The sequence below is a fragment of the Neopelma chrysocephalum genome, unplaced genomic scaffold (genome assembly GCF_003984885.1).
Source record: "Neopelma chrysocephalum unplaced genomic scaffold, ASM398488v2 Primary Assembly neopelma1_44, whole genome shotgun sequence".
Taxonomy (NCBI): Eukaryota; Metazoa; Chordata; class Aves; order Passeriformes; family Pipridae; genus Neopelma; species Neopelma chrysocephalum.
Window position 1 is genome coordinate 10946374 of NW_020897703.1, and position 22447 is coordinate 10968820.

General features: G+C 36.1%; 1 protein-coding gene across 11 annotated transcripts in view; it reads left to right on the plus strand.

Annotated features, from left to right (window-relative positions):
• ZNF385B (zinc finger protein 385B) overlaps positions 1-22447 on the plus strand; it is a 166446-nt gene that overhangs the window by 128452 nt on the left and 15547 nt on the right. For all 11 annotated transcript variants that reach the window (XM_027678433.1, XM_027678435.1, XM_027678444.1 and 8 more), the window contains one exon: positions 12982-13144. In XM_027678433.1, coding sequence (XP_027534234.1) covers positions 12982-13144 — 163 coding nt within the window. The remainder of the gene's footprint in view (positions 1-12981; positions 13145-22447) is intronic.

Consider the following 22447-nt stretch of genomic DNA (forward strand, 5'->3'; position numbering starts at 1 on the left):
TGAGTAGGTCTGCTTTGATATCCAATTCCCTGTCCATTGATGACACACCATTTGATGATGCAGTAACCTGCAAGAGGTATTGCAAATAGAAATGCTTGCTTGGTTGCGTTTTTTTAAAAAAGGGGATGAAGCAGACAGAAAAGCTTCCCAATGAGTTCTCCATGTCATATTTGCTCTTCTTCCTGAAGAAACAGCTTTTTCTTGTTGTTCATACATGCTTGGTGATATGTCTTTAGATTTCTTAATAAATTCACTCTTCCAATAACTTTCATTTGTAATAAATATGAACACTTCTTGCTGTCTCCTTGAGTATGATAAAGTTCAAGGAAACTGTTTTCTGAAGTTTAGTTAAAAAAAAAAAGGCATTGCAAAAGAGTACCTCGAGTGATATGTTTAAAAAATATATACCCAATTACTGTTTTTCCTGAATGGCTTGAAAATTAAAGACATTCAAGAAAACTATGTCTAAGAAAATTAAGAGCTTTGACACTCTAAGAATATGTACTTTTCTGTAATAATTTCAGTCTCAGAATTAGTTTGCAAAACCTTCAAGATCTTGGTGCTCCCAGAGATTTACAGTAAAGCACCCATACCTATTACCCTGGTTTTCTCTACCTTTAACATCCCACTTTGAAAAGTGTCTTGTAAAGTGTTTTTCCCAGTTTGGCTTTCTTGTCTAGACTGGTAAGGATTTTGAAGCAGTGCTATCTTAGCTTCAAATTGATTTCTAAATTTGTCATCTTTTGACAAGCTTATTAAACTTTCTTTGAAGTGGCAATATGTGCTTAGTTAACTGATCTCAAAAGTCATTATTTTAAATTTAGTTGCCTTTCTTCTTTAAGGTTAAGATTTAAGGAAAAAAAAAATCTTTCTGCTCTTATACTTGGTCCAGATATCTACTTTTACTGATTAAATCAAGGAAGCAATAAAAGTTTTTAAAATAGGACTTCCTGGATCTGAATCTTGCTCCTGAGCTGGATGTTACTACATCACCAGGGAGGCAGTTCAGCCTGTCCCTGCTCTTCCCTCTCCTCCTGAGGTCAGGGTCCCTCTGATGATGGGTCCTGTCCCTAGAGGAGTCGCTCTGTCTGCACTGACATTCAGGTGGACAAACAGCACTTCAGGCAGAAAAACTGAATCACAACTGAGTGGCTTGAAATAAACAAACAAAGAAATACAGCTGAAATGTTATAGCATTTCATGCATCTGTCAACCAAGCAATTTTTCCTATCTAGCCTTACAAAGTAGAACAAAGAGTGCATATCATATTCTGCTTTCACAGTGGCACCACAAAAGCGGAGCCAATTATAGGCACGTTGCTTCTTCTGGGCTGGGTATATTCAATACGGTGTCATGCTCTTTCTAAATGTGATCAATATACTCAGTTACAGTTGCTAGAAAATATCATGATCCTTTTGTAACGAATAGTTTTTAAGAAAGGATGAAGCACCATGACTGTGCTGAAATGCAGCTCCTTACTTTCCACAGCAGTTTAATTTACCAGAACATTAATAAACAACATGGAAATTTGGTTTTAGAATGCGCGAAGGTTATAGCAGTGTTAGTAATACCAGAAGATACTTAAATATAAATCTAAGTTTCACAAATATTTCATAACCACGATGTACAGGAATATTTGAAAAATGAGTCTTCATAGTGTAGTATATATAGTATTATAAAAGCTATCTAGCCATTCATTGGATTATTCAGCCTCTCCTGAGTAGCTTTTTATAAGATTTTAAATCTTTCGTCCAGGTTCAGTCATTTGATCTTAAGAATTATTTATATGAGCACGTGTTGCCTTCTCTGAAAGAGTGAGATCTTATTTTATTTGGATATTATTCTCACCTATATACACAGACATACATACCTCGTCATCTGCACTGTTATAATTTGACTGAGGTAATACTCATGGGGTTCCAACTAAGCTCTGCAGACTATTGTAGTTCTTTCTTAGCTTGTTAAAACTCCTTCACAGAAACAAAAATGTGGACTCTTTGCTTGTAGTTTTCTTTTTGGTTCCTTTATAGTGTGAAATTATGCTTAGTGGGTGGGATGGTTTTACAATCCATCCTGTGTTTGCTGACTGAGGAAAAAGGAAGTCAGATATGTGTGAACCTTGTAATTGCTGAATCTTTCAGAGAATCGGTTCTATGATGTGGCATCTTAAGAATGTCACAAAGTTATTAAATGCCTTTTGAGTGGCATCAAATTGTCTTAACTTGCATTAAAGCTTCAACATAGCACGTTGCAGAATGAGATTTGTAGCACAGCCACTTTACACTTGCAGTTTCTTCTAGCTCTACAAGGCTGACATACTTCTTGTTGTTGATAGGTATTTCATTTCTTTGAACTTCCTTTGACCTAAATTATGCAAGTAAATTAAATAAAAATGACAAAAGTAAGCTATTAAATAGTTTTGGTTTTTTGTTGGTTTTTTTTTTTTTACTTTTTTTCTCCCAAATGAATTTCATTTGCATGGTATTTGAGGACTCTGACCTGATTCTAGTACTGTTTTATGTATTGCATGAGTAGCATACAGACCAGTGGATATTCATCTGTGAGAATAAAATTGGTTTCTTTGCCTTCAATCTTTTCCTCGTGCTATGGACAGTCACTGATCTGGATCAATAGACAAAAAAAAATAAATCAGACTAGTCAATTTATATTTGTCAAACCCCCCTCTAAATTAATGCAGTAAGTTGCAAAGGTTTCAGGTTTCTTTTGCTTATGTTTAGCTCTGCAGGTTTAGCTTTGGTGAGTGTGTTCTGCCATCAGATTCGGAGGCAGGGATCTACAGATATCTGCAGGAAGAGAGAATCTGATATCAGGGGTGGAAGGAAATTTTAAAATAGGTTGCCTTGAATGTGGGAGTAACTTATATTGAAGTGATACCTTCTGTATTTTGAAAAATAAAGTTGCTAGGATGATGCCATTTTTTTTCTACCATATTATAATTTGAGCAGTGTTTCCTAACTGTTTCCTCCAAGTCTTCTGTACTTTTAAAACCTTTGTCTACAGATCCTAAATTTGGTCTAGTTTTAGGCTGATATGTCTAGCCTTTTCCAAAAAAGAAATGATGGGTTTTGACTCATACTCCCAGGCATTCACTGTAACACTCTATCTGTCCTTTTCTAAAGTTCTTTAGCTGCAATTTGGTCAAGTTGTATTTTTCTGCTAATAAATTCTGGCACAGCTAGTTTGAGCACCCCTTCCGATTTCAACTTTCAAAGAAACTGTAGTATAGTGTAGTATAGTATAGTATTGTGCTGGTTTAAAAGTTAACCAGCAGGGGAAATGAACTCAACTCAAAAGAGAGATTATAAGTCAGAATAAAAATTTAATAAAATAATACAATAAGTACGATTATACAGACAAACAATTGGTTTTAACCCACAAAACCCAAATGTATAACCCAGCACCCTGGGGCATGAACAAAGTGGTGTTCCTTGGGCCCCCCCGAGTCCAAAGTAAAGGGAGAGGGGAAAAACCTGCTGGTGGGAGAGCTGTTGCAGTCTGGTCAAAAGTGGTGATTGCAGTCCAGTTGAGGGTGGTGGTCTCAGTCTGGTTGAGAGCGGTGAGCTGCAGTCTTCCTCTGGATCCCACGAGTGGTAAAAAGGTTCCAAAACTCCAAGTTTATATATTCTCCAGTTCAGGCAGGAATGCTCAGTCCTTTGCTCAGGGCGGGGAATTCCACAAAAGGGTGTGAGGACAGGAACATCTTCCTATCTTGCAGGTCTCTTAACACCTAGTTTATAGCCTGAGGAGTCAGGCTGCTCTGGACAGAGGGTGTAAATGCTCTATTGATAACAGTTTCTGGGAAATGGCATGGAAGGCTATAGAATACACAGGTTTGGGTTACACCCATCCAGTGATGAATTGGTCCCAGCTGTTCTAACTAGGACAAGTATAGATGATCCAAAGTCTTGAGAAACAGAAAAATAAAATGCCATCTCTGTGAAGTAAAACCAAACTGAAGTTGTCCTTATAACCTACATAAATCGTTTCTTTTTCTTACTCCTTTTGTTATTAATATCATTGCTGTTACTGTTCATTTTCTGATTTCATTGATGTTTCCAGTAAATTGTTCTTATCTCAACCCACGATCTCTGCCTTTTATGCCTTCAGTTGGAGGGTGGAGGGGAAGCAGTGTGTGGTTTTAGCCAGAGTAGTAAATTGGAGAATACCATTTGTAGACCACAACAGGGAGTTTGCCGAATCCTAATGATATCAGTAAGAGGGTCCAGTAGCAAGAGGGCAAGGGGAAAAATGGCTGTTTTCTATCCCTCTTTCTCTTGGCTCATTCTTTCTCATTCCTTCTGGCCACCAGATGAATATGGAGCATTTTCAACTGCTGCTGTGTTGCAACAAGTCTTCCAGCAGCTGTGGAGCTTTGGTCAGACTGTCCCAGAGATGTCTGTTCTGTTATGGCATCTGACACTGTAGCTTGCAGCCATCAGAGAAAAGTGAATTTTGGTTGCAAGGATACCTGTTTGGCTTCTGCAGAATTGCTCTTTTCTCTGTATCTGTGAATCATCATCTTGTGTTCAAGTAGTTTCTCTGCTTTTCTCCCTTGTTATTTATATTTTATTGTTTACTATGGAGGTTTCTGGGGTTGTTTAGCCTGGAGAAAAGGAGGCTCAGGGGAGACCTTATCTCACTCTATGCCTGCCTGGAAGGAAGTTGTAACAAGGTGAGTGTCAGTCTCTTCTCCCAGGTAGCAAGCAATAGGATGAGAGAAAATGGCCTTGAGTTGTGCCAGGGGAGGCTTAGATTGGATATTAGGAAAAATTTTTTCACCAAAGAAAGTTTTCAAACATTGGAACAGACTGCCCAGGGAAGTAGTAGAGTCACTATCCCTGAAGATATGTAAAAGATGTGTAGATGTGGGGCTTAGGGGCATTTCAGCGGTGAACATGGAAGTGCAGAGTTAATGATTGAACTCAATCTTATAGGTCCTTTCCAACCCAAATGATTCTGTGATTCTATTGATAGTCCACAGAGTTTTTGGAGCTTGGGCACTAGACAATGATGTCAGTGCTGAACCAGTCCCTTTTCTCAGCAGACAGACTTCTCTATAGTCCAAACATGCAAATATATTATGCCAGCAGTCCATATGTGTTATTGTTCTGATTTTTGGTAGTCGGCTTGTTTTGAAAACAGATTTTGTCGTCTGTTGATCATGTCTAAAATAAGTATCTGCTTCCTTCTGCATGCTTTCTGTTTCTTATAGAAAGGTCTTTGACTGGTAGGGCCTGGTAGGTACCATCTTGTTAATAGGATGTAATTTCATTGAAATAAACTTGTGTTTGCACAGTGTGTTGCTCTGTGGTTAAAGACTACAAGTCAATTCTGCTTTTGGTATCACTTCCATAGACTCAAAAATCAAGAGAGAACACCTTGTAGGCAGATAAGGAAAAGCAGATGTAACAGTTTGGCATTAAGAGATGCTGAAGGTCATCTTATTGTTGAATGCATTTAAAGCTAATAAAAATGATGTGATGATAGACCATCATTTTAAAAAGCCAGATGGCAAATTCTTGAAGTTTAGGCAAGTATTACAAAAAGTTGACTTTGCAAATTTCAATTAATCACTCATGCTGTCAAAAAGATAATAAACAAAATAATCAATAGCATCAAATAAAAATCTACAGAACTGTCATTGTCTTTTGTCAAACGTTTTACATTTTCCTTATAAATAAGACTATATTGATTCTTTGGGTATGGAGGGTAGTGAAGTGGAGAGGAGGTAATTAAAAGCATAAATCTCAGGAACTTGTGAAGGTAATTTGCTGTTTTGTAGACAGAACTGACAAAATGATGAAAGTTGTTAGCTCCAACATGACAGAAATATTGCATGATTATAGGGTACAGGGTTATAACATGATGAAAGTTCTGTTCAAATAACAGCTATTTAACAGAGCTTTTAGCTAAGTTTGGTAAGGTATTTAAAATATGAGTCGATTTCTTACAACATGGCTGATCTTTACAGCTTTTTGGGCTTTCTTTGTTCATTTCAATAGTAATCTGCCTTGCTATTTTGAGCAATTAGTTTTTAGAAATTCATAAGGACTGAATTGAAAAAACAATGCATAGCTTTGGTGTAAAAAATGTATGAAGAGTCCAGTTTTGCAGATTTCTTGAATTACATCTATTATTAATAAGAAATGAGATATAACTATATTTTTCAGCACTACTTCCTAATTTATAATTTCATGTAATTTTTATGAGAGTTATGATTCTAGTCTAAATTCTTAATTTATACAGTCAAATAAATATGCATACTCTTACAGTATGGTTCTAACAGGTAAACTGTGTGATCAAACATTTGGTAGACATCTTACTATTTAGAAAGGGAGCTTTATAGTTTAAGATCTGCTGTGAATATAAATGCTAGTAGGTTATAAACATAAATACCTCTCTGTTCCTCCTATCTTGCACACTTAGTTGCTTTCTCTAACAGGACCACTGTTATTGTAATCAGCTTGGTGTATAAAAGTGGGCAGGAACGCAGGTGTTGAGAGGTGGTCTTTCTACAGTGTAAGTTATGACTATATTTATGACATGTTATTTTTTAACTGGAATTCATGTAAAACTTTTTTATGGTATGCAGGAAAAATTAATCTTTATAGTTACTCTGTTACAGAATAGAAGTTTTCAGGATTATTATCTGTTCAGTCTTTCAGTTGTAAATTTTCTATGTGGTTGAACTCTTACTGGCAGAAGCTTTTGTGGTATTTTCAACAGAATATTTTTCATTAGAGATCACCTCTGTATTGACACCAAATGAATTTAGTATTTGAGATAGAATAATAGAATCTATGATTAAGGTTGGGAAAGACCTCTAAGATAATCAAGTCCAACCGTTAACCCGACACCACCGTGTTCATCACTAAACCATATCCCCAAGTGCCACACCCGGATGGTTTTTTAATGCTTCCAGGGATAGTGGTTCTACCACTTCACTAAGCAACATGTTAGAGATAAAATTGCTGTTGAGAATACTTCCCATCCAGGGTAGAATTCCTGCTTTAAAAAGGTGCAGTAGCAAGTGAGAAGGAATAGAAGCTACAGACCACCACGTTCACTTCCATTTAGTTGTGGCACTCACCTAGCATTGCACAGCTTAAGGCGTGAACCCAGATTTCCCACATGGATACTTCAAATTCTCCCTTTATTTCTGTACTTATCCTTCTTAAAGCCATGCAGCTCTACATGTATTTAATTTATATGTTAATTGCCAGACTGAATAATGTGATACCAGATTCAAACATTTAGCCAAAGAGTTGTTGTTACAATTGTTTTATTTCCATGAAGACCTATTGAAGGGCTACTTCAGTTGATCTTGAAGAAACCTGTAAAAAATCTCAGTCTCACACACACATGCACTGAACCTTTAGACTTAGTCAAACCTTGCATAGCTTAATATTTAATCTCTTTGTATAGTAATAAATTCAGTTAATTAGACATTCACACACCAAGTAGATTCTAAAACTCAGTCACTTGTGAACTGTCAAAATGAATAGTTCTGGTTTCAAATATACTGTCAGTCATCGTTCCTGACAGGGGTAATATTCTGATATCCTTTGTACTACAGTCTGGCCTTTATTTCAGAGTTTTATTAAAGGTAATACTGCTATCAATGAATCCATATGATGTGTATGTTTTCCTGGTTATCTGTATCTATCTAACTATGCATATGTATACGTATATTTAACTTTAGGCAAGTAAAGCTACTGAGGTTGTTCTAAGCATTATAATATGCTAACAATATGCACATTTGTTTTCAAAACCATATTTACATGTAGAAGATGATTTGAATTGCTGATCTCTTATTAGATGCACTCTAGTATATAAGGGTATTGTATATGTATTATATGTAGTCTCAGAGTTTAACATCCTGATTCTTAGATTTTAAACTTAATAATTTGTAGTTGAAAGTAGCAATTAAATTAAGATTTTAAATAAAATACAACATTTGGATTGTTTTTAAGAGTGGAAAAAGTTGTTCTTTCTTACAACCAAGTCATTAATCCTTATAACCTAGAGGCTTTCTTAAAAATTAAAAAAAACCAAGTTCATAAGCTTTGATTGATGGGGGTTTTTAATTAATACTAAAAGACTGGGAATGGAACTAAAAATCTTGCTTAAAGAGAGAATGGGAGTCCTGCCACCATTTTAAGGTGTAGAAATTTGAAAAATTATGGGAGAAAATTGCATAATTATCTGTCTGTCAATTATATTATTATTTGCAACTTAATTTAAAATACAGCTTTTCATTGATCTTACAGAGATGTAGACATATTTTTAGTGTAATAAAATATTCATCCTGTTGATCAAAAAGTAATACCAGACAAATGCATGAACACTTGTGTGGAATTTTGCCTGTCAGTACAAAGGTATTTTTTGCATTCTGATATATAGTATCACATTTATAGCAGCTTAAAGCTTTTCCTGTTTATTGAATCTTAGTAGTCAGTACTTGACAACTTTCTGGGCTGCCTAATAAGTAAGGGGTTTCTATTTTAAAATGTACAATGTATGTGTATCAAGTTAGTAGACCACAGTCAGTTTTAGAACCATGTGAAAATAAGATTTTCCTTTCAGTTGGTGAGTTCTTTGATAGAAATATTTTATTTCACTTTTTCAAAAGTGTCCTCCTTAATGAAGTATGCATTTTGTTTAAAAATTGTAATAATGTTAGTTCATCTATGACATTTAATATTGACTATGTAAGCAATAAATTTAACTTAATATTTTTGAAATAAAAAATTAAATATTTAAATAATATTGAATTTTGGGAGAGTTAAATTATTTTACTGTAGAGTGTATTAAACCCTACAGTAAATGCAGCCATATACACCGGAATCAAGTATTGCACCATTAAAATCATAGTACATGAGTACAGAGAGATTTCTTCATTTTGGCTTTTCCTAACTTTTTTATTTTCTCAAATATTGTTTTACTGATACAGAATTTGCATGCATTAGTTATGCTTAATGATGATCAAAAAGTACATTTCAACATCCATTTAAAATATTGCATCCCTAAGAGATTTACTCTTAATTTCATTTTATATTTTATTGGGATTTTATATTAAAACTGGTAAATTATTTTTTATGCACATGACTTTTGAACCCTTCGTGTACAGAACTTCCCCTGGATTATCAGAGCAAATGAAAATAAATGTTCAGCTTCTTGCCTTAACTAAAAGTGAAAATTTTATATGTCATGGCTTATTTTAAAGATATGTTTAGTATTTCAATCATGTATTCTACAAAGCTCATAAACTGTGCTCTATTGCTGTATTTGTGTCACCAGTTAAGTTTTAAGGGGGACTTGGAACAAGTATCATAGAATATTCTGAGTTGGAAGGGACCCCCAAAGATCATCAAATTCCGACTCTTAGGTGAATGGATTGAATCTTGGTGTTATTAGTACCAGTCTCTAACCAACTGAGCTAATCTCAGGGTCAAATATTTTTGCATTTAATGTGGTACTTGTGCAAATATTTTATGAAATTAGGGTTAGTAATGATCAGGAAATTAACAATCAGAACAGTTGGTACCAGTAATAACCAGAACTTACATTCTAATGTCAGATTTCCTCAGCTGCCCTTTTTTATTTTGCTTCCTGTGACTCCACAAAACTCCAGAGGCTTATGTAATGCAGGGACACTGCATTTCAGTTACCAAAAGGCAGCCGAATCAAATTATTTATCCCACAATAGATAAAAAGCAAACTCTGAACTTCAGGTGTATCTGAAAGGACTAGAAAATAGAGCTTATGTGGGTAGAAAACATTGCTTCAACACCTCAAGGAACAGTCCTCCAGCTTCATGCTTAAAAAGAGTATCTGCATTTCTACTCACAGAACAGAGAGGAGTTGAAAGCACCTAAAATTCAAAGATTTAACAAAATCCAGCCCCTGGAATTGAAACTATACAAATAGTTTCAATTTCTACAAATTGCACAAATATTATGTACTTAACTGACAAAGTGAAGCAGCGAAATCATTTTCCAAAGGTAGATTTTACATCCATAGCTACTTTCAAACCAAAACTGGACAATTGCTTTTTTTCCCTTCAAAGGCATATGGGCTAGCTTGAACAGTATTGGAAAGGGCTGGCATTTTCAAAAACCCTACTTAGATGGTCATAGCAATACTTTTTGACCTTATAATGTACAACTATGAATTTAAGAGATTATAATAATTACAAAACTTAAATAAAAAGTGAGTCCATTGACCATGTTTCCATGAAGCTTTGCTTGTGTTTATGGAAATCTGAATTTTAATTCTGCCTGGACTTGTTTGTTCTCAACAGGTCTCATATACACTATATGAAGGATTGAATGAAGGGAATCAAAGACTGTAGTAGGTTATTACTGATATTGCAGGCATTATTATTGCAAATATCAGCAGAAAGGCTTATTATCAAGGAATTGACTTACTAAGTCTTTCTCTTGAGTGCATTTATGTCTCTTATGTTATAGCTTTGGCCTCAGGCAGCATATGATCCTATCGACAGCAAACATATGCGCAGTGCATAGAGTTCAAATATTTAAAGGGACATCATCAACTTGAGGATGCTTGAGTGAAAAATCTTATACTTGGTATTATTTAAATTTAAAAGTATTGGAATGGAAAGGGTATATATACACCTCAATTTTTAGCTTCACTTTTTGTACACTGTAATGTTTGAATAGTTTATTTAATTTTGGTGATGGAAAACATGACCTTCAAGTGCATCATTTAGCAACAGCAAAGCCTAAGAGAAATGGACAAAACCCAGCAAAGGTGGAAAGAGACAGGGCAAGACTGCTGTGCCTGCATAAGACCCATTGACATAACAGGGCGCAAACAGAACTGTGCTCCTCTGCCCACATTCAGAGCTGAAGAGGTCCAACTCAGAAGTTGACAAGTGTCCCTTTAAGTAGTGCACATAGTACTAGTGGTACAGCTCATTAGTTGTTTCTTTATAATCCTTAAATTGTGTTTTGTATGCGTGTTAATATTTCAAAGGTTTTAAAATCAATAAAAAGTTTAATAGTAATTGATGAGTAAACTCTACTGGTTTTGTAATAAAGTTTTTTAAAAATATCTCAATTTCAAAGGAATTCAATGTAAAACTATTCTGGCAGCCTTTCTTACTGAATGCTTGCTAACTGAAATAAAAGTAAAGATGCAGCCACAGCATCATGTACACTATCCTTTTGAGGTGGAAAGCACAGTGTTTCATGGGGTGTGTAATTGCAATAAGAAGCTTTGTTGTATAAGAACTTCACTCCTCTATTTTAGCAACAGTTCTCCATCAGTTTTATAACTTGTGTGAGGACTCCAACATGCTCTCTATTCTCTTGTCTGGTCCAGCTGTTTCTACTCTTCACTTCCACTCTACCATATGATAAAGCTGTTATTACATGCTGTCCCAAGGTGACTGTATTGTAATGCCTACTTCTGCTGATCTTAAAGCAATTTTCCTCATTATGGCAGCACTCTTTATGGAATTCAAGCATCTTAGTTGTTCTAGTTGCTCTTTATAAAAAGCATGTGACTTGTTTCATGGCTCGCTTCATTTAACACAGTGAACTAAATAAAATAGTCCTAATCAATTGAAGAGAGAGAATCAATGTGTTTTTGCATGAACATAATAAAAGTTTACTTGCACTGATGTTTTTATATGCCAGGTGCCAAGATGTGGTTACATGAAGCATGCTTTCTCTGAGTGTTTTAATTTTAAGTAAACGACAATATTAACTTCTTTAGTTAATATATAACCTTCAATAGAGGCACCTAGTGGTATATCTGAAATATTTTTTTTTTAAACTGTGTTTGGAAATATTAATAATGCAAAACTATTGCTGAATAGTACAATGTTATGAAAATAGACTGTTTTGGATAGGTTTGTTTCTTACCCATTATTTGGTAAATTCATTTATTAAAAAGTCAAGAAAAACATTTAAATTCATTAGCTGAAATTTCCAGGCTCTAGAGTTCGTATTAAGCATGTAGTTCCTTAGTTTTGCTCCAAACAAAGTAGTCTGATTTGTCAAGGTCACTGATTATATAGAGTCAGGAATGATAAAGGGAACTCAAAACCACTGAAAAAATGGGCATTTATTTATGTGTCTAGCTTTAGCCTAGCAACTTCAAAAACACTGACCAAGTTTCTGAAGATAGTTTTAAGACAACGGTGAAGTAAACGTTGCATCTCAATACATTTTTCTACTGTTCTGTTTGACCAGATTATGAAGAGTACGTTATATGTAAAGCACTTCAACCAAAATAAATAATAATTAAAACAAGCTCCTCTCCTCCCTGTCCTTAAGGTTCCAATTTTCTTAGTCTTTAATAAAAAATATTCACAGCAATTTATAAAGCAATGAAGGCTGATAAATATTTAGTTTTCTGTGCTGTACTTGGGTCTACTGAAGTTTACAGCTGTGGTGTTTTTTCATTTTAACCCTTCTTTCTTGAAGTCATAATTTTTCAAGTTTCAATTGCTGCTAGTGTAAAGATGAAAATACTTTATGACATTTGTACTAGATCAAACAGAAAGAAAAATGGATTATTTAATCTTGTCACAGCATGGTACATCTTTCTAACTACAAGCAATAAAGTCTAAGGAATAATACATGAAAATCGAGTAGCATCTTTCTGAATTGGATGTGTTTACATTTGTATAGTGCTTTAAATCTTTAAGCACCAAGGAAGAAAAGAATTACATTGGGGTGACAGAGCTTTATGTAATCTCAAAGCCTCTTTTTCCAAGTTGCTGAAAACATGCAACTTTCATTAAAATCCTATTATTTGAATATATAAGAACTTACATCCAGGAAAACTGTTAGGATAAATCTGTTAAATTTTTTTAGGTGGAATATAATGGTGCCTACTATTGAAAGTGTCACTTTTCTGCCTTGTCATCCATTGTATTATATACAAGTACAGAAAAAAGTGAGCCTGATTTGTTCTCCTTTGTAGAGCCAGGCCGAGGCCCACTACAAAGGAAGTAAACATGCCAAGAAGGTCAAAGCACTAGAGGCAACGAAAAATAAACCCAAAGTTGGTTCTTCCAAGGACAGCGCAAAGGCTAGCCCAAGCTGCTCCACCACGCCAGTCACAGCCAACATCTCTGACAAATCAGGTCAATGAAAACTTTTTGTTCTATACATTCTTTACTTTCTCCTTTTTTTGTGTTTGTGTGAGAGAATTTGGTTGCATGATAGTGATCCATGACTTGTCTTTTCCGAAGTATATACTGTGCTTTCTTGTACAGAATTTGTTTTGATATTATCAAAGTGCTTTTCATATCTGTGAAACATCTGGTGCCCCTGAATACTAAAGTCTATTTTTAAAAAACCTGTCAAATTTACTCTTTTAAAGTATGGATGTTGTTCATATGATAATAGTTATGGATGGATTGGGTGGAGGGTTGTCTGAGATGTATATATTTAGCTAAAGTTCAAGACACCTTTGTAAGAAATTTTTCTTTTCTGAAGAGAATAATATTGCTTGAATAGGGAAACACACCTACAGAAATGTGAAACCTTGTGGCTTGGGTATTTCCTGACTTTCACAGCTCATTAGTGCTTCACCATCACTTCTTTTTTCTTACTCCTCCTCTCCTCCCCCTCCAGATTAGTAAACTGAGGAAGATCAGCAACACTAATAGCAGTGGAATTGCTTGAGTCTCTGCTCTGTCAGTGTTGTATTACTGAATGAAACAGGAGAATTTCATGAACTCACTGACAATCTGAAATACTGTTACGTGTTGTCCAGGAGAGGGGTTACCCAGCTGTCAGTTCAGCAGACTGCTGCTGAAAGATTTGCTTCTGCCTTGGTAGCCATTTAGTATCCTCTTCACCAGACCTGATCTTGACTCAGGTGCCATGAGGTGAATGACATTTTTTGACATGCACACACACACAAAAAAACCCACAAACCAACTCAAAAAAAGTATCAGTGATTATTTGTCATCCTGCATCAAAATTATCTCTGGGTCCTTAGCAATGACAACGGGTCCCAAATTTTGCCTTGATTTACCTACCAAATCACATTTTAGGTTTGAGAGAGATAACATAAATCCAAGGAGCATCTTCAGGTGAACAAGCCATGCTACTATTAAACAGTAACAAACTACCATTGATCTAAATATAAGGTGGACTGTTGAATGGAAAAAGATTTAAAATATTTCATAAGTATTTTACTCTCTGAAAAAATATCTTCGGTTAAAATAGCTTACTGCTCCAGGTGTACATGGTGAGAACTCAGTCAGCTGCTTAAGATATCAATTAAAACTTTAAAGGATTTAACATGTTGAGTGTGTCTGTGATAACGTAGTTGTTTAATGGTGTCCCTCTCCTATGCCAAAGGTTAAGGTCCAAGTAACAAAAGTTTCATCATCTTTTTACAAACTCCATCATCTGTCTGGAGCTGTCTCATGTTTCCTTTGCCTAACTTTGAATTCTGAATTGAATTAATTTTTTTCTTTTCTGTGCAATGTATCTAAAATCTACATTCAGTTTTTGATAAAATAATATAACCAATCAGAAGGGGAACCTTCTCTTGATTTTTTTTTTTAATTCCCCTGCTTTGACAGTGTATTGTTTTATGCTATTAATTGCTCTGTACTAATTAGACAGATTACCATCTGTGTCTGTTGGATTTTACCACTGCAAGTGTTTCTACACTAAAAATTAATCACAGTGGCAGTTTAGTTAAGCACTTTCTTCCCATTGGGAGAACAGTGGGATTCTCTGTGGAGAGGAGGCTCCTCAGAGCCTGTTACTGCTGTACAGGAGATTACAGAGGGATGTTTGGAAGGAAAAAAACTTGAACCTGGAACAGCAAATTCTCTGTATATGTAGGGAAAGTTGGTCACAGAGGTGGGGAATGGCTTTAAGACTGGGGGTTTTACCAGACTGTGGACTTGAAACAAACCATAATTTTGTTCAACTGCACTTTCCCTTACAGAGGCTATTGTTCATCTATTCTTTAAGGTATGTTTAGCTGCTTAACACAATGCTTTTTGCAACAAGAGCAATCGTTATGTTTCTTCTGGGAATTGGTGGGATTTTGGGTTTTTTGCCTTGAAGCAAATTAACTGATGCAATTTTTTTCTGAATATTTTAATACAGCTTTCATTCTCTGAGAAATGGATTATTACAATGTATTAACTGTTCAGGAATATTTTCATTTTCCTTAAAAGATATTTAATACTGAGAGTTTCAGTTCATGTGTGTATTTGGAGTCTTGTTTTTTTATCCTGATTTCCAGAGGAAATGAGACTTACAGTAAAATCATCTATCCTTGTCTTTGTTTTCTATGGCTCTGTCTTCACAACTTTGACTATATTGCCTAGTGTCAAAAGAAAAGAAAAAAAAGACATTAAGAGATTTTAATGAAGGTCCTATAAGTTTGATGAAAATTGGCACATAAGTGAAAGAGAAGCCCTAACTTATGGTCCATCCTGAAAGATGCTGCCGTTTTGCTTGGCCTGCTGAATGGCCAGGGACTCTGCCTTCAGGGCAGAGGATTTAAAAGTGTGTAAGTGTGGTATAAGTCTGAAAAAATTGCATTAGAAGTGCATAAGATAAATGAAATTAAGGAAGGGAATTTAACTCCACCACTTGTGGAGCTGTCGTTTAGCCACTGTACTCTGGAGATTTCCTGAGACATGGTCATCAAGCACTAAATAATTTCTGCTGTCCTTTTCTTGTGTATGGAAGAGTAGAAAGAAACTAAACAGAGAAGACAGTTTTAAGTTCTTGTGTTCTTTTTTTATCTGCTGTACTTCCATGGGTATTAGTGCAGAATGGGTAGGAAATATTATAGTAAACTGATAAAACTGCAATTACTATTCTCTTATTTAAATCTGCTAATAAAGAACACAACAAGCATGACTTTGATGTGCTGCCGTTTTGAGTGAGGTAACGATGAATGATTTGGAGCTCTCCAGACATAACAGTTCTTATATATTGAACTAAAATGTGAAGTTAAGTTTGCTACAGAGCCGTGTGGGTTCTGTGGGTCAGACATAGCATGAGATCCAAAACGATTACTGGTCAGAAGTCACCACCATAGAACTTGCAGAAAAAATAGTTGTTAGCTCAGCTTGTATGAGGAATCCATCAAAGGCAAAACCCAGTTCTTATCTTTCAAAAATTTTGATGCAGTGGTCTCTCTACAGCTGTTCTTTTCAGCTTGAGAAATGTGACTGCTGGTAGAGCTATGAGAGTTATATTAATTTTTAAGGTCTTTTGAGATGTTTCCAGAAGAACGTAGTTTCCTGCAGACAAAAATTACCTCAGCCAAATGGAAAGGGGTGACTGTGGGACTTGATCTGAGCATGACAATGCCCACATTGTGAGAGAGTGATCTTCCCTGCTAATGTTAATAATACAGTTTGACTTGGAAATGGCATTTTTAAATTTGCCATCAGGAAATATGTAACGATAAAGCATTGCACAGGAGTGGTACAGGTGGCTGAACCCTCAGGTAAGTGGATATTGATGGGTTGAATTGCACAAGTTTTGCATTCTAATGTGGTTAGGCTACTATGTGATCTTGTTTTCAAAGTTCACAACTCTTTGCTATTTAGAAAATACTTGTTTGTTGGTAATTGTAAATACCACCATCCTATCCCCTTCGCTCTGCAGACAGGAAGAAAATGCCACAGATTATGTGAAAAGGTTGTTGTTACCCCACTTCTTGTTGGGTCATCTCTGCTTGTCCTGATGGGTATTTGCAGATTAAAGGTGGCCATAGGGGACCCTTACATAATATGTCTCCCACACAGTTTCTCAAACCACACAGGAAAAGTCTGCTGATGCCTATAAAGCAATTTCATATGCTAGAAAATCACTACTGTGACACTGCAAGCTTTTTTTGTAGCTGCCTTGAGATGTGGTTACAGAACAGCTATGTTAAGAGCACTGGGAGCTGCTCTTTCCTGTGGATCTGTGGTCGGTTGATCCTGGATGATGGTGCATTCTGGATCCTGGTGGGCTGGATGCCAAGTGCCCCCCAAAGCCACTCTGTCACTCCCCTCCTCAGCTGGGCAGGGGAGAGAATATATAACCTAAGGTTCATGGGTTGAGCTCTGTCAAACATAAGGGAAGTTTCTAGCAGCTTCTCACAGAAGCCACTCCTGTAGCCCTCCCACTACCAAAGCTTAGCCATGCAAACTCAGTACAGTGGCAAAGATTCCCTTCCCTCACTGTGGAAGCCCAGAATTTTCTGGATGGCTATACAGAAGTATATGTATGTATATGGCATTGCTTTAGAAAAAGGCAGGGCTAATAACCAGTACATAGCGTAGTTTAGAATATTTAAAGTGTGGTTTAAATATAGCTCTGAAAGTGCAATAGAAGATGGTGTCTGTGATCCCAGGTTAGCATAGTCTAGGTGCTTGCAGTGATGAGTCCTTTAGGAATGCATATGATAATAAATGGATTTAAGTATCACTGTTTACTTATCAAGCAAAGAGGAATTCTTTGATCATACTTCCAAATCAAAATAAATAGTTCAAAATGAAGCAGACAGATGATGTGGTATCACCTTTTTTGCATTTTGCTTTGATATGAAAATCAGGAAGTAACTCTGACTTTTAAACTACTCAAGAGTCAAAACCATACTTCAGATTATAAAAGGGTTTTTTTTTTCTGTCTTTGATCCATTCACTGAATGCTCTATCTGCCCTCTGCCTGTTTGTGAAATGATAGGTATGGGCATTTCCAGTTCAGTCCTTGTTCAAATAAGAGCAGAAGGCTCTGTTTCTTGGGACTTATAGGTACAGATAGACCCTTTGGATGCTCTATGAAACCCCCTTTTTTTCAGCTGGTACAGGAACAGGCAACATTACCCTCCTAACTAGGCCAAATACTAGAACCTGTTTCAAATCCTGACCCTTCATGCTACTGCTTCATTCTGTAGCACTGTTCCAAGGCAGCTCAACAAGCAGCGCACAGGGTCATGGTGATGATACTTCATCATATGAGCAGTCCTGTCTTCACCTGGTGTGTGTGACAAGGATGGCAGGAAAGGGACGGGCCTGGAAACTTTTTGCCGGCTTCTTGATCCTAAGCAGATCCTGTAAGAGTTATTCCAATCTTTACAGCTGTGTAACTAAAGCTAACTGGAGGTTGTTCCGAGGAACACTGTGGTGCTGGAGTGTGGTACAGTATCTGACACTGAGTGAGCTAGCTCATGGTTTGAAAATAACCTAGAGATATTGATGGACCTGATAAATGCCACTTGATGTCATGTAGACATATGGTAATTAGTTGGCCTATTAGACAGGACTGGCAACTCCAAGCTTTAGCAGACTTAGAAAAGTTGATCTTGAGGTCTTGTCTGTGGGTTTTAGTTCATCAAGGGCTTTCTGTGGATGTTTTGCCAACAAAACTGAGTGGGTTTTCCTTTTACTCCTGAAGGAGCATGCAACGTGTTGAATCACATTTGCTCGGGAAGCGTATGATGAGTTGGATTTCTCCAGCATCCTAATTGCCAATGCTGTTTATTCATCAACTGCCAATGATGTGTGATGTCCCAGGGAAGGGCTCAGTTTGTATTTCACAAGTCCACTGTGAGGACACTCCCTTAGTCATCTTGTTTTCATTGCTTATTTTAGAAAGTTTTCTGCCAATGCTTAAATTCTAAACTTTTCCATATCCATCTCTCTAGTTGGAGTAATCCTAACGATGATACCAATCTCTTAACAAAATCCCTTTTCACCTTAACATTTGTTTCCATTTGACACCTTGTTTTCCACTCATTTTAAAAGAATTACTTGTTTACATAGTTCTAATAAACTGTTTTTTAGATAATCCTTCAAAAGTAACTAAGAGCCAGAGACACAGAGGTTCCACAGCTAACCTGTGGTCTTACCTGTTCTGGGAAATTCTAGGTTATTTGTCATACAGATACCATTATAAGAACCTCAAAGTTTAGGGTTTTTTTTAGGCAATTATTCTTCAATTTTTTCATTCTATATAATGTACCAAAGTCCTCCAGACCTCAAAATATGTTGTGACAAAGGTGTCAGTTTTGAGGGTGGAGCAGGGATAGGGAGAGGCTCTAGGAGAGGAACACGACGAGGTGTTTGGCTTGCTATACCCAGTGCCCTGTTTAGGAGTTCTGTCTTATGCCCTTGAAAGACGCTTGTGCTTATGTCTAGCCTTCGTCAAAAGCTACTGATGAGCCTCATCAGTTCTTCACATTTTTGCTTACATAAAGAATTCTGCTGAAGTTATACTCTATAAAATAACCATGCATCTGTGTTTATGTGTATTCAGATAGTGCCTGCTAAGCACAGGCACATTTCTGTTAGATAAAGGTATTAGTTTACGGTCAACTAAGTAGTAAATTCAATCTGAGTCAGCTACCACAGAGAGTCATTTCAAGGGCATTTTTCATTACATGCTCTGAGGATCGTAAGTTTTGTTCCCTTTTCATTCAGTGTTTCACAGCCATATGAAGATCACTCTATATTGCTGTCTGTTGAAACTCTGCCCCCAAAATAGAGGTAAAGTCACAGTATAGGGTTTGCTGTTTGACCACAGTGCCTTTATAGTTGATAATATAAAATATGATTAATAAATGCTCATAAATTCACCACAGATACACTGTTCCAAGTACCATGTGTGTATTTACATCTGTGGCACATGTAATGCCTGTATTTGATTAAATAGTAGGTAGCTTCTGGGCATTTTCTGGTAGGTAATTTCAGCAGCTGTTTCAGGAAGTTGCTGTTTGGTTTATACTCTTAGGATGAAAGGTTAGCCAGAAGAAAAATTATCAAGTCAAAGTCTATTAACAGGAAATCATTATAATAGGTTGGATCTTTAAACACTTTCTTCCCTTTCAGTCTTACTGTTGATACTTTTCAAAAGTGGATATTCAAGATTCATCTTTCCATGTGTGTCTTACAACCTGAATGGAAGAGCAGTCATACTGCACATTTTGGTGCTGATAAACTCCGGGAGCTCCTGGAAATCTTTGGTCTGTCTGTCATAATGCTAACAAGCACGTTTCAATTTCTGCACCTCTACTGCAAGTTGGTGATAGGTGCCATTAACTGAAGAATAAACTCTGCAGCTGACACAATTACATTGATGAGCTATTGCAATTCCTGTTCAAATTGGAAAAGGTCAATCTTTTCTCTCTTCAGTTATTATATCAATCAGAAATGCATGCAAGCAGGATTTTGTTTTGAAGGAATGGTAAGCTTTTCTTTTCCTGCTATAAAGTAAACATAAGCTTTGGATCAAAATACATTGTATGATGAAATAAGACTCTTTTGGATGCCGGTGCATTCACATGTCCTGTATCATTAGAACTATATGCCTCTATTACTCTTACTTATTCAAGTTTTTAGAACTTGAGTCTCTAGCATTTTTTATTAGCATCCATAAAATTATACAAAGTTTTGGTTTTTTGGGGGGAGAGGTAAAGATAGGTATTTGGCCAAGCAAGATTGACTCCACTGCTGTTGCTGGACAGTGGGAGCAGGGCCAGGGATGCTCTCAGCTACTGGTTTTCTTTGGTTTTTTTCAGCTAGATGTATGTGGTCATTTAAAGAATCCATTTATCTACATTGAATTTTTCAGCACCTCTTTTGTATTGTGAAATCAGGAATCTATTTTTCTTGTTTGTTCTGTTAATGATATTGAATATCCAAAGAGGATTTCTTTTAATAGGATGATGATAATGGAATGATAATAAGATGAATATGAAATAACAAAAATTACTAGCAAATGTGTGTATGTATGTATATTTCCATAGAGGACATAATACCAGAGAGGTGGCACTATCAGAACTAGTATGTATCACATCATTCTTTATTCATCATTGAGTAAAACATAAGGGTTCTTGAGTCTTCAGGTAAGGAAATAGAGAAGGGGAGAAAATGGGACAAAAAAAGAAACATCTGGCAAAAAAAGAGTTGAGACTGTGATATACCAGTATCACTTATCTGCTTTGCAGTTTTCTGTTAGGGAGGAAGATGATCCAGAAGTGTCCTAAAAAATGAGAGTTAATGAGATTTTGTAAAAATTGCAAATGAGAGAAATAAAATATGCCCTTTTTTCACTTTTAGGTAGTTATTATTTTGATGCTGAATGGCAGTATTATTTGCCTAAGAAACATTTACTTTGAGAACCAAACTGTAGTTTTGTTTTTAGATGAGTAAGAAAGCCAGATCAATGGAAATCCTCTTTACTTATGTAGGACTGAAATTAGCCCTTTAAATCGACTAGAATGGAAATTTTCCTAAAAAGACATGTGCTGGTTCTGTTGATTTTTTTTTAACAAGCCTGGGAGAGATAGCTTTATCTGTACTTAATACTTTTAAAAAATCCATTAAAGCAAAGAAATAAGGCAGTTCTACTGAGGCCAGACATGTATTTTTCACTGTTATCAGATAATAAATAACAGGATTCTGATGATGACTCATACAATTGATGGTTGAATAAATAAAGTTTTATCTCTGTCCAGTTGTGCCAAAGTTAAAGGCTGTGTCGAGTCTGCAAAAATTAGGTTTTCTCCTTTTCTCAGAGCCTTGGCGTGAATTTAGTGTCCAAATGTAAGAGAATAGGTCAGACCCACTGCTATTGCTTCAGGATGCTTTGATTTTGCCCCTAAAAGGGATATATATTCTATTTTTTTACCTTTTTAAGGAGAATGTTGTGGTAGGTTGACCTTGACTGGAAGCCAGGTACCCACCAAAGCTTCTCTATAATTTGCCTCCTCCTGGACAGAGGAGAGAAAATACATCAAAAGACTCATGAGTTGAGATAAGGACAGGGAGAGACCACTCATACATTATTGTCACAGACAAAACAAACTTGACTTGGGGAAGTTAATTGAATTTAATACCAATCAAATCAGAGTAGGATAATGAGAGGTAAACCCAAATATTAAAAAAGAACACCTCCCCCCCCGCCACCTTCCTGGGCTTGACTTTACTTCCTTTTCTCTACCTCCTCCCTCCCATCAGTGAAGGCAGAAATATCCTACATTTCTTATAGTATAAAAATTATTTATACAAACATTAGGCTACTCATTATTTCCTTATTACTTGTTTTCAAGGAGAGTGAAAATATTTTGATGTTTGTTAGACAAGTTATATTTGAAATGCAATTTATTTGTCAAATCTTGAGGGCATGTCTGAATACTCACAGTCCTCGGGCAAACCTTCTACAGAAGTTGGGGAGAATGCACAATTATAGATGTCATTTAACTGAAATGAAGATGAGTGTTTCATAGCTGACTTCAGTGGCAGTTCTGCTTGGGCAAGTACTGAGTAAGTAGTTCAGCCCATGAGACTGTACTTGCCTACAGTTTGTCAGTTCTCCTTGACTCTATTATTCAGAGACCCATAAATTTTGTATTGAGTTCCAACACACTTCAGCATCTGTGGGTAGAGTTTTAAGTTTTTTGTTTTGTA